The 11,961-nt window shown below is 43.1% G+C and overlaps 1 protein-coding gene across 2 annotated transcripts in view; it reads right to left on the bottom strand.

The window, feature by feature from the left end:
• Positions 1-2,508: 2,508 nt before the first annotated feature.
• The window catches only part of ANXA3 (annexin A3), a 37,567-nt gene continuing 28,114 nt past the window's right edge, over positions 2,509-11,961 (bottom strand). For both annotated transcript variants that reach the window (XM_065597482.1, XM_005311454.4), the window contains exons 9-13: positions 11,035-11,128; positions 9,855-9,950; positions 8,191-8,249; positions 7,827-7,949; positions 2,509-2,720 (exon numbers count right to left, since the gene is read on the bottom strand). In XM_065597482.1, the coding sequence (XP_065453554.1) occupies positions 2,661-2,720; positions 7,827-7,949; positions 8,191-8,249; positions 9,855-9,950; positions 11,035-11,128 (432 nt within the window). In that variant the 3' untranslated portion in view covers positions 2,509-2,660. The remainder of the gene's footprint in view (positions 2,721-7,826; positions 7,950-8,190; positions 8,250-9,854; positions 9,951-11,034; positions 11,129-11,961) is intronic.

The following is an 11,961-nucleotide window of genomic DNA, read 5'->3' as shown; positions in this document are numbered from 1 at the left end:
TTCAGAGGGAAGGGAGTGGGGGTGTTCATACAAATTCCCCCCCCTTTTTTTAGTAGTTTGAGTTTTGCTGCATACATTAACTTACATGTTAAAATATTAAAATAAAGGTGCGCACTTACATTATTAAGTAATGTCATCCTCACTCTCTCCATCCTCCGTGGTCTGTTGCCTTAATGTGGCACATTCCCATGTAGAACCATATCACAGTGTGGGACAAAAAATTGGAACATAGGATGGGTCAAGTGGCCAGGCCAAAAAGTTGAGTGTGTTTTCTTAATTGAACAGGATTGGGGATAGGATTCTAAAATTCTAATGACATGCGTATACACTGAAACCAGTCCATCACTAAAACCACTCCTACAACCATTTGTAAACTATAAGTTTGTGTTGAAGTCACCGCTGACAAAAAAAGGCCTCAGACCCCACGACTCAAAAAATTAAAAAACTTCTTAAAAAAACCAAACCCAATTCTGCTTATAATAGGTCCCAATTAACTGACCCTGCCACCTTGTGGAAACTGCATAAAACTGCACTAAGTCAACAGCCAATGGGAACTAGCAAAAACTCCAACAAACAAACCAAACCACACACAGCAACAACTGTTCATCCTTAACCATCACAGTAAGGATTAAAGAAGTGAATCCCAGTGGCTGCACTTCTATTTCTGTTTTTGAGAGACGAAACCAGTTGCCGTAGTCTGCCCTAGCAGGGTCAGTCCAACTGCAGTTCCAGTTTCACTTCTGTTTACCAGTTGATATTTTAAGAATGTTTTGAAACGACCAACTTCAGTTTTCTCATCTGAAATGTCCCTTATATAGGCTCTAACCTATTTATTTGGTCAGGAATGTACATGAGCTCTGCGTAGTGCGACTAATATGATATTTAGAAGATGGCCTCCCTGAATTTGTCTGTCCATCATGATTATACAGATCAAGGTGCAAAGGGATTTCTCCCAGTCCACCTATCTTTCTCCCAAATGGGATAGCCTTCAGCAGGCAGATGAGAGGTCAGTTCTGTGCAGTAGTGCTACCTGCCTCTGATTTGTCTGAGCCCTCTCTGATCACACTAATGCAAATTGCATTGCTTATCAAATTTTGTCTCCATAGTCTCAGGCTACATATGCCTGATTTGTTTGTTTGTTGCAACTATTTAAATAAGAAGCAGGCAGCATTATCTCCCATCAATGTAAACAAACATGTCTGTCTGAGCGATTGGCTGAACAAGAAGTAGGACTGAATGGACTTGTAGGCTCTGAAGTCTGGCTTTGTTTTGTTTTTGAGTGCAGTTATTTAACAAAAAAAATCTACATTTATAAGTTGCGCTTTCACAATAGATTGCACGACAGTACTTGTTTGAGGTGAATTGAAAAATACTATTTCTTTTGTTTATAATTTTTACAGTGCATATATTTGTAATAAAAAAACAGAAAGTGAGCACTGTACACTTTCTAGTCTGTGTGGTAATTGAAATCAATACATTTACTCCTGGGAGAATTCTGGGCCAAAAAATTAAATCCTGCATACAATTTTAAAATTCTGCACATTTTGTTTCTCAAAACACCACAACATAATCACTCCAGTTCCAATTATTTTAGTAATTTATTTCTAAATACTTATCAACGAGCAGGTCAACAATACAGACAAGAGCAAAGAAGATTCCCCCGGGGGTGGACAATTAAAGAAACCCCTATGACAACCTGATTCCAGTTGGAGGGGGCTGTGTTGGGGCCCCCAGAGCCCAGATACCCACACCCCTAGAGTCTCCCCCCCACACACTTTACTGTCCTGCCAGCAGGGGGCATGGCCTTGCTCTTCCTCACCCTTGGCCAGAGCTGGGTCTCCCAGGCCCTCTCCCGTCCTCAGGAGAATGAGGATCAAGCAGAGCATGCAGCCTACAGCCCTGCCAGACTAGCTCCACTCACTGTGAGCTGGACTCTGCAGAGTCCAGCGGCCCCTAGTGGCAGCCAGCAATTCTGCGTCGGAAACAGGCAATTCTGCAAAATTCTGCATTGTGGAGTGGTTTAGAATTCCCCCAGGAGTAATATATTTGAATGTTTAGAAAAACATCCAAAAACTATTTAATACATTTCAATTGGTGTTCTATTATTGTTAACAGTGTGATTAAAATGGATTAATTTGAGTTAATTGCATGTGTTAAATGCAATGGACAGCCCTAAAATATATAAAAATAAATGGTTCTCTTTGGAACAACTTCATTAGAGAAGAATCCAGTGTTTACATCATCAGTCCACCAATGCAAACTACCAAACACAGCCTTTGTAACTATAAACTTGACCTTCTATTGGTTTGTATTCTGCCACCACTCTACAGTAATTTGACTAACACTTTTTCTGATGCTGTACAGCTGTAGAAAGACAGCAACTGTTTCCAGACAGACTTAGCTTACAGGGGAACACGGTGTATAGCTGGAAGATCTGGCTTCTGATAGTCTAAGCACAGTTTATCCAGATGCCAGCAGGTGGTTAGATAACAGCCTGAAGAGATGCACTAAAAACAAACATCCGTTTATTAGGATACTTGATGAGAAAGCAGTCGGCATGTTGCAGTTTTACAATTGCTTAAATGTTTAAAAACCTTCACAAGAAGCATTACTGTAGGTAGCAGAAAAGCAATAGCATGGTGCTCCTTATGAATTTACTTTCAGTCATCCCCACCACAGATCCTCAGTAGTGTGGTCTCGTAGTCCCCAGAGGTATCAGACTGTGCAGAGAAAAAATAAAAAAAAAAAAAACTGACATTAGTGATCACCTTATGCATCATTTGCTATTTTCAAAAGGATTTCTCCACACACACACCCCCACACACCCTGCTTTTTGGGCCAACACAACAGCATGTTAAGAGGATACAAGATACTTGATCCTCCTGAAATGAATAACTGAACTCCCATTTTCTTGACTGGGAGAAGATTTAATTCATCATGATTACAGTAAAATACTGAACCAGTGTCAATAAAAAAAAATCATGATTTTACAAAATTAAAAACATACATCAGACTTGCTGCTAGTTTTACTTTCCCCATTTTATAACTTTAAATTGCTGAAGAGTATGTTCGGTACTGGTTTTAGTTTCCTACTTAGCATTTCAGATTTACGTTGAACTTCCTAGTACGGGGTGGTCAAACTACAGCCTGGGGGCCACATCTGGCCTGCGGGACCAACCTGCCCAGCCCCTGGCCTGGGAGGCTAGCTCCCTCCCCCGCAGCCTCAGCTTGCTTGCTCTGCCGTCGGCACAATGCTCTGGGTGGCAGGGCTGTGAGCTCCTGGGGCCTGACCCAGTGCTCTGTGCTGGCAGCATCCCCCGGCTCCAGCTGGGCGGTGTGGCTACAGCGGTGCTCCAGGCAGCATGGTAAGGGGGCACGGAGCGGGGGGAGGGGGGGAGGGTTGGATAGAGGGCAGGGAGTTTGGGGTGGTGGTCAGGGGACAGGGGTGTGGATAGGGGTTGGGGCGGTTGGAATAGGGGGTTGAATGGGGGCAGGGGTCCTGGGGGGGCAGTCAGAAAGGAGGGGCGGGTTGGATGGGGCAGCAGGGGGCAGTCAGGGGACAGGGATAAGAGGTGGTTGGATGGGGAAGGGGTCCCGGGGGGGCATGCCGTCAGGAATGAGAGGAGGGGTTGGATGGGGTGGCGGGGATCCAGGGGCGGTTAGGGGACAGGGCAGGAGTCCTGGTGGGGGCAAGATAGGAGGTGGGGGCTGGGTCACAACCCCCTCCCCGATCCAGCCCTCCATACAATTTCCAAAACCCGATGTGGCCCTCAGACCAAAAAGTTTGCCCGCCCCCGTCCTAGTAGAAAGGCTCCCACTTAAATGCACATCTATGGTGAAAAAAAAAGACAAGACCAGGGCCTCAGTAACTTCCGTAATAGCCTGTGCTACATTTACAACCACCACCACCTTCTGATAGGGAAGTTCACTCTAGGTCCAGAAAGCTGAAATGCTTTACGAGCCTGTACTCCATCAGGGGGGTAGTAATTTGAAATCACTGGATTTGTGCTTTTAAATCGCTTAGGTGCTTAAACACAGATTTCAGGCTACTATTTGGAAATTTTGGCAGCATGTGTATATTTAAAAAAAAAAAAAAAAAAAAAAAAAGAGGACAATAACTTTGTTATGTTTTGAAAGTCAACTGTGCATTAACAACGAACAATTTTGTTTTGAAGTGACAGACCTTATGCTAAACAGGGCAGACCAGAGGATTCAGGGGGCCTGGGGTCTTCGACAGCAGGGGGCCCCCCGCTGCCAAATACCTGGCACTTCAGCGGCAGGTCCCGGAGTGGAAGGACCCCCTGCTGCCGAAGACCCGGAGCGGAAGACGCTCCGGGGGCCTGGGATCCGCGAGAGTTTTCTGGGGATTCCAGAGCAAGTGAAGGACCCCGCTCCAAGGCCCCCGAACAACTCTCATGGGGGCCCCCGAACAACTTGCCCCACTTGCCCCCCCCCCTTTGGGTGGCCCTGATGCTAAAGTCTTCATTAGCCCCCTATACTACAAACACTCTTGCACATGCTTAACTCTGAGTGCAAGCAGTCCCACTGCAGTCACCAGGACTATTTGTGACTGAAGTTACACAGTGAAGTGTCTGCAGGATTACGGCCTCAGTTTTCAGTACTGTTGCCTGCCTCTAGAAGCTTTCTAAGGCCTTGGCTACACTTACCCACTAGTTCGGCGGCTGGCAATCGAACTTCTGGGTTCAACTTATCGCGTCTAGTCTGGACGCGATAAGTCGAACCCGGAAGTGCTCGCCGTCGACTGCGGTACTCCAGCTCGGCGAGAGGAGTACCGCGGAGTCGACGGGGGAGCCTGCCTGCCGAGTGTGGACCAAGGTAAGTTCGAACTAAGGTACTTCGAACTTCAGCTACGTTATTCACGTAGCTGAAGTTCCGTACCTTAGTTCGAATTAGGGGGGTAGTGTAGACCTGGCCTAAAAGTCATAAGAGCCTTCCAGCAGCAGTATTAACAAAAACCACCCTTCCCCACTACAACTTATAATGTAGTTCATTATAAATTTTAATCTACATTTGCAGTAGCACAAATTTTTAAATTTTTTTTACAAAGCCTCAACCTGGTTTAAATCAATGGGCAAGTTTAAGTTCTAAATTAACCCATTTAAATTAATGACTCAATTGGTCCACCCAGTTCTAAACCAGTACTCAAAGACAGGCAGAAAGTAGCTGAGTGAAAACTGTTTAACCACAAACAAAATCCAACACCTTCAAACCCCAGCACCTAAAGTTAGGTACCACAAATCTACATTTAGTCTCTTAAACGTGTGATCTCACTTTCCAGTATGACAGGGAACTACAGTGGTTGGTCATTCTGAAAGTCAGGCAATTTTCACTTTTGAACCTAAATGCAGATTTAGAAGCTTGTCCGTAGACAGCAGGTCGGAAAATGTTGACTACAGGAAGTTGTATTAGTTGAACTAATTGCTGTAAAAGGCTGTGAGTGTATCAATTTCAGTTTAAGCCAGGTTTATTTTGGTTTAGTTCAAACAGATGCCTAATCATTTTAAGCCACTCAAGCCAAAATTAAACAAAAAAAAACAAAAACAAACAAACAAAAACTGTTCAGAAAAGGGGTTTGCATGAATTCAACTAAATAGGTTAGAATGACACCGTTAGTTAAGCCAGTCCAACTTTCTCATGAAGACAAGAATCTAGGACTATGGAGGAGTCTTCTGCAGCAGAGTGCAGGTCATAAAGAAAGAATACATAAAATTTTTCAAAGTGTTTGGAGGCTAGAGTACAGTAGCATTATGATGTTACAATGACACAAGATTCTTTGAAGGCTGGATTAGTATTTAAATGGTATGAAAGATGTTGTTCCCCTACAAGCTTGTCTACTCCTGGCATTTGTGTTCTACAGACATTAGCAATGTCATTCCATACATTTCTATTTGTTTCTCAATATAGGAATTAAGTTACAAACAAGTTGATAGTTTAAAGGGCTCTGGCCCATTCAGTGAGTTTATCACTGATCAGTACCACCTGACTGGCCAAAAATGGAATCCCATGTAGGTTTGCAGAACTCATGCTTTGCCTGAACTAAGCAAAGCAAACAGGTTTAGCACACACTTTAGTTAAGACCAACCTAAATGCTATCATTTTCGCCAGTGCAGCTGTAGGATAATTTAGACTACAATTTCCACCAGATGAAACAAGCAACAAGGCCTTACCCTGCATCTACACTAGGAAAGGAAAGAGAAAACTTAGCTAGCTCTTTTCCCAATCAAGAAAGAGCCTCAGGCACCCACTGATTTTGTATGGAACTCTAGGTTTTATCCTAAAAAAAGAATAAATAAAAACTCTATGGTGCAGTTAGTTGTGATGATCAGCTATGTGCAATTCAGAGCTACGTTATGGAACAGGGCTCATCACATCAGTTCCACCTCTAGCAACGAAACATTGTGCATCAATTTATGAAAGAGGCTGACAGAAAAGATCACTCAAAAGACTGTTTAATCCAAAGAAGTGTACTTAAAAAAAAAAAAAAAAAAAAAAAAAAGGAGTAATCTCCCAACCTAAGAAATTTGAGAAGTGTTGGAAGCTACTTGCTGGACTTAAAGCATTGAGCCGAGAGAGGATATCTCAGAAGGACTGAGCGACATTTCTGGGGGGGAAAACCACTCCAGCTTCCATTAAAGTGGAAAAAAGTTGAATTAATAAGTCATTGGAAAGAGAAGGAAATTACAGTCAGTGTTGTAGGAACAGAACTTTAAGAACTAAACTATTGTGTTCAACGTTATTTAAAATGAACAACTATCTCTAAACAAAGAGACATTAAGCACTTGGCATTACCTCGGACTTACACAACTATCCTGTTTCAAATAGCTAATAATGGTCCCTGATCTGCTTCTGAGACTATGAAAATTAGCTACCATACCACAAAACTAGTACTAGCGTGTAATGCTTGCCTGGTGCAGGTCAGCTGTGGGAAGTGTCACTGCAAGAGGCAGTACAACATCAGAAACAGGGTCCTACACCTGCCTTTTATAAATTTTTTAATTTCGCTTTAAAACAGGATTAAATGATTCTCTTAATGTTAATATCTTCTTACTTAAGCTAGGCAGTTCCAAACATTCTGGGTATCAGACAGTGTGGTGCAGTTCTGCCGTTATAATATATTATTGAGCACCTAGGAGCACCCAGTCCCCCTTCCCTGGCATCCTGCAGTGGTCACTGGTTACTTCATCTTCTCCATCTATACCTGTTCACTTCGTCCTCACGTGGAGTCAGCAAGCTAAGCTAATGGTTCACAAATCTCTAAACATGCATTGCTCACTGTCTGAGATCATCCCAGCTTGCCCACCGCAGGCTTGAGATGACCAAAACAAAGTCTTATTTTTCCACCCAAAATCCCCCACTTCCTTTCCACCCCATTCCCTTGGGAATTATACCCCCTCCCCCAATCTTCCTCCTAATCACCTTGGCCTCCACCTCCCAAATAACTTGATTGAGTCTTGTATCTTCTTTCTACACAATGTACCAAACATCTGGCACAATAGCTCACATTCTTGTCTATTTCCTAGTCATCTCCTGCCTCCAGCCACCTGCTCTCTGACCTACTCAATTGCCATTTTACTCCATTTTGTCCTGAAAACAGATGCTAAAGCTATACCCCTCTCCTCTTCAAACTCCTCTACTAACACCTCCTTGCTTACCCCCACTTAACTAGATTTGGCTCTTCCAAATAAAGCTTTTATACATACCTCAAAGAGAGAAAAAAAAATATTGAAAATGTTCTATTACATGAGCACATTTGTTACATAACTTTGTTCCAATATGCAAAAATAGTTCATTACAATAATTCTTACTTTTATAGCAGCGTGCAAGGAGCAGCCATAATGCTTCTTATATTCAGCTCGAATATCCAACAGGTCAATTTCTGATCTGGAAACCATGATTCTATTAAGAGTGAACTCATCAGTTCCAGCACCCTGATAAAACAGAAAAGAGCTATCTAGTACAATACACCATATAAAACCATTATGCAAGTTAGGCTAAAACCAGCATCTACATCTAGAAATGGTATTCTCCTCCCCACTTAACCTGACTCCAAGAATTATCTGTGGTAAGGGACCAGTCCTGTGTTTATTTACAGACATCACTCTTAGAAACCTAAGATTCTCTTAAAGATATACAAGAGTTCAAGAATGGGTATGGAAGCTGAAAACCTACCTTCAAAGATTGGTGCAGCCTTTCAGCAAAGAATGCAGGAGTGTTATTCACACATTGAACTATTAAAAGAAAAGTTCAGAGTTAGAGCAGGCCACTTAAACTACAACAATACCACCATACAGCCTTCTTTGGCTTACAAGCCCTCACTATAAATGGACAGGACATGTATGGCCAGATTTTCAAAGCTAGGTACAGTAACTCCTCACTTAAAGTCCTCCCAGTTAATGTTATTACGTTGCTGATCAATTAGAGAACATGCTCATTTAAAGTTGTGCAATGCTCCCTTATAACCTTGTTTGGCAGCTGCCTGCTTTGTCCACTGCTTGCAGAAAGAGCAGCCTGTTGGAGCTAGCTCGTGGGTGGACTGGCAGCCCCCCGTCACCCCCCCCCATATCAGCTCCCTGCTCCCCTACGTTCCCTGTGTGGCAGCTGCCCAGCAGGCTATCAATTGCCAGGCAGTTCAGCTGTCCCTCCCCCCACTGCCATGTGCTGCTCCTGCCCTCTACCTTGGAGCTGCTCCTGGGAACTTCCTGCTTGCTGGGGCGGGGCGGGGGAGGAGGGGGGGAGAAGAGGGGTGCTAATGTCAGGGTGTCTCCCTCCCCCCGCTCACCCCTTCTCCATACAGTGGGGGGGGGGGGGGGGAGATGGACATGACAGGGCTCAGGATGGAGGGAGCTCTCTCGCCTCCCTCCATTTGTGCTACCTTGTAGAGTGTGAGGCAGCATTAACAATGCGTTAACCCTTGAGGGCTCAGCCAAGTGCTAGTTCATCATTTAGAAGACAGACTTGTCTGGTGAAAAAAATTTCCCTGGAACCTAACCATGCCCACCCCCGCCATTTACATTCATTCTTATGGGGAAACTGGATTCACTTAACATTGTTTTGCTTAAAGTTGCATTTTTCAGGAACATAACTACATCGCTAAGCAAGGAGTTACTGTAAATGCAATTGTATGCACCAGCCTTGTACCAGTTAATGCCTGACATGCATGCACAAGTCAGGTATATACACATATGCATCTGGCCAATTCTGCATTCACTTTATACTTCTCTTCCTGCTGATGCCCCAGGCTGGTAAACTACATACATTTTACACACTCACTCCCATGAGAGATGCACCCACTTATATGAAGAGTGAATCTATAGATATTTAATTAAAGCATTTCTATTGTTAAGAACAACAAGACTTTATCCAACCCTCAGGCCTGCCCTGAAAGTAAAATACCCCATAGTGCTACAGAAATGGTTCAGCACTATGGGTGGCTGAAGTCTGGTGACCCATCCCTAAGTATGGTGGAGGGTTTTTTGGCACTTGCCTAGAGTCAGTATAAATGATGGAGGGGGTGCTGGTCTATAGGACTTAGCACAAAGCAGTCCTAGTGCAGGATTAGGGCTGCTAGATGCTACCACTGTACTAATTGTAACACCAACACAGCTGAACATATGCTACAGAACTAACAAGCTCTCTTCTTTTTGTAAACCTAAGTCAGTGTTACCAATACTTACTGCAGTGATACTGCTTATCACTAAAAGCAAGAATTAAAGTCACTGTGAATCAAAGGTATTCAGACTAATATTTTACCTATCCTACTTTTTTTTTTTTTTAAAAAGGCACAGCTTATTTTCAGCCATGCCTCTCCCCCCCCGCCCCCACAAGAATCTTACCAATGGCTAAGAGTAAATCCTCAAAATGCCCTGACATTTCACCCTGTATACTTTCTTCAATGGTCTTCTTGCTGAGGTTCCTGTATTCATCAAATGCTAAAAAGATAACCAAACAGTTTGTTGATACATATATCACAAGGAAATTACTCAGTGTTCTCATGTGTCAGGCTCCATTTGGGGTCTGATCCAAACCTTAGTGAAATTAATGGGAGTCTTTCCACTACCTTCAATATTATTTGAAACAGCCCTTTGATGAACACATACCGTACGATGAGAGCAACAGTGCCATCATTCTAAGCCAATCAAGGTATATATGTAAAAATATTAAGGAATAAACAACCTTCAAGTGCCATCATTTTAACATTCACCACTTTCTCTCTAAAGGCAGTTGGCCTCTGTTCTTTAATGCAGCATGTCAGACCCTGCTTCAGTTAGCCCATTTACCCAATTGTCTTGCTTTAATAATCATAAAATTAAGACACTCCGATATATTGAGTGGGTGGAGACAAATTTTATCCACTGAAGCTTTCACGATCCCTGGGTTTTTGTTTTTTTCCCCATAAAGAAAAGAGGGTGTCTCATGCAGCACATTCCATTAGTCATAAGGCAAAGATGCATTCAGTGATTCACAAAATAGCAAACACAATTACTTCCTTATCAGAGGCTTGCTTGGTCCCCAAGTCTGCAGGACATTTGTACATGCAGACAATTACATTTAAAGCACGCTATTCAATCCACGCAGTCTTTGGAGACAGGGATAAGTAAAAGACCACCTGCTGCCTGGGTTTAAGATCAAACTTTCCATCTCTTCTCCTGCAAAAGTGGGAATGAAAATACCTTAGAGTAAAACTGCACAGGAAGAGCCCACTTCAAAAATCTACACACACGCTGATATGTGGCACACTCAACAAGGACAATACGTGCATCTTAGACCTATTGTTTCAGATTGCAGCCTTCCATATGTGAATGGACACAGTACTGCTCATCTTCACAACCATGAGAGCTAGAAACACTCAGGTTTTTATTCTGCAACCTTTAGCAAAAGCTGATGGACCCAGGGAAGTGATGGTGGGACAATGAGTGGCACCTCAATCCAAATTACACATACAAATGCTTGGCTATAGAAAACAAATCATTTAATAAGAAATATCACAAAATGGTACAAAAATCAATGTCATACTTCGTTTCAGTTGCGGTATGCTCCTAAGGCACAGAATTTCAGTGAACTTATCTTCATCTGTACCCCACTTCTTCTCACCAGCATTATAGAGAACCTATTACAAGGAAAGAAAGGACATCACTGTGGCCACTAGACTAGACCTCAAAAGAAGAATGTTGAGCCGTGCCACTGCAAACTAGTCTCTGCATTTTCAGTAAGTTTTCTGAAGACAGGATTCTGAACCTGGGCGATGCAATGGACTTCATTGCAGTGCCATAGTGTTGCTGTCATGAGCTGCTGAAACTCAAGCCTGGAAAATTGAACTAGTGAGAGAGAGAGAGAGAGAGAGAGAGAGAGAGAGAGTAGTCATAAAAAGCAGAACTTGCCTGTCTATTGAGCTACACTGGACCATCTTATACTGTGGAAAAATATGACTCCCTTAATGTCTCATCAAAATGAGAAGATTTTTCCAGGAATATGACAGCATGGAAATATTTGCTTTCTAAAAGATGCAATTCATCACAAAGTGAATGTTAGCGTTAATTCCAATGCATCAAATACAAATAGGACTTCGTAAACAACGTGTCTTATTCAGGAATGGGGGTTCCTTGGAGCTTTCCTGGCCATCCATTACACTCAAGGGCATCAGTGGCTGTGGTGTCTTCTTCAGACAGAGGCTTCACTATAATCCTCCCACTGGCCAAACTGGGGATGGTGTTTTATAGATCCCATCAGCACCACTCACATACCAGCCCCAGGCACGTTTTGAGTGCATCATGAGTTTAAATAAGCAAGTTTGAGCACACTTGCAGTGTGTGTTGGCCCAGGATTGCTGGGCCCAAATTCTGCACCTCACATGGTGGCAACAAGGAGAAGGTCAATCCAAAGTTCTACCCTGTTAATGGGAAGTTAACTAAAATGAAAAAACTTTCCCCATAGGCCATTTAA

The sequence above is a fragment of the Chrysemys picta genome, chromosome 5 (assembly GCF_011386835.1).
Source record: "Chrysemys picta bellii isolate R12L10 chromosome 5, ASM1138683v2, whole genome shotgun sequence".
In the NCBI taxonomy this organism is placed as follows: Eukaryota; Metazoa; Chordata; order Testudines; family Emydidae; genus Chrysemys; species Chrysemys picta.
This window is presented reverse-complemented; position numbering and strand designations above follow the sequence as displayed.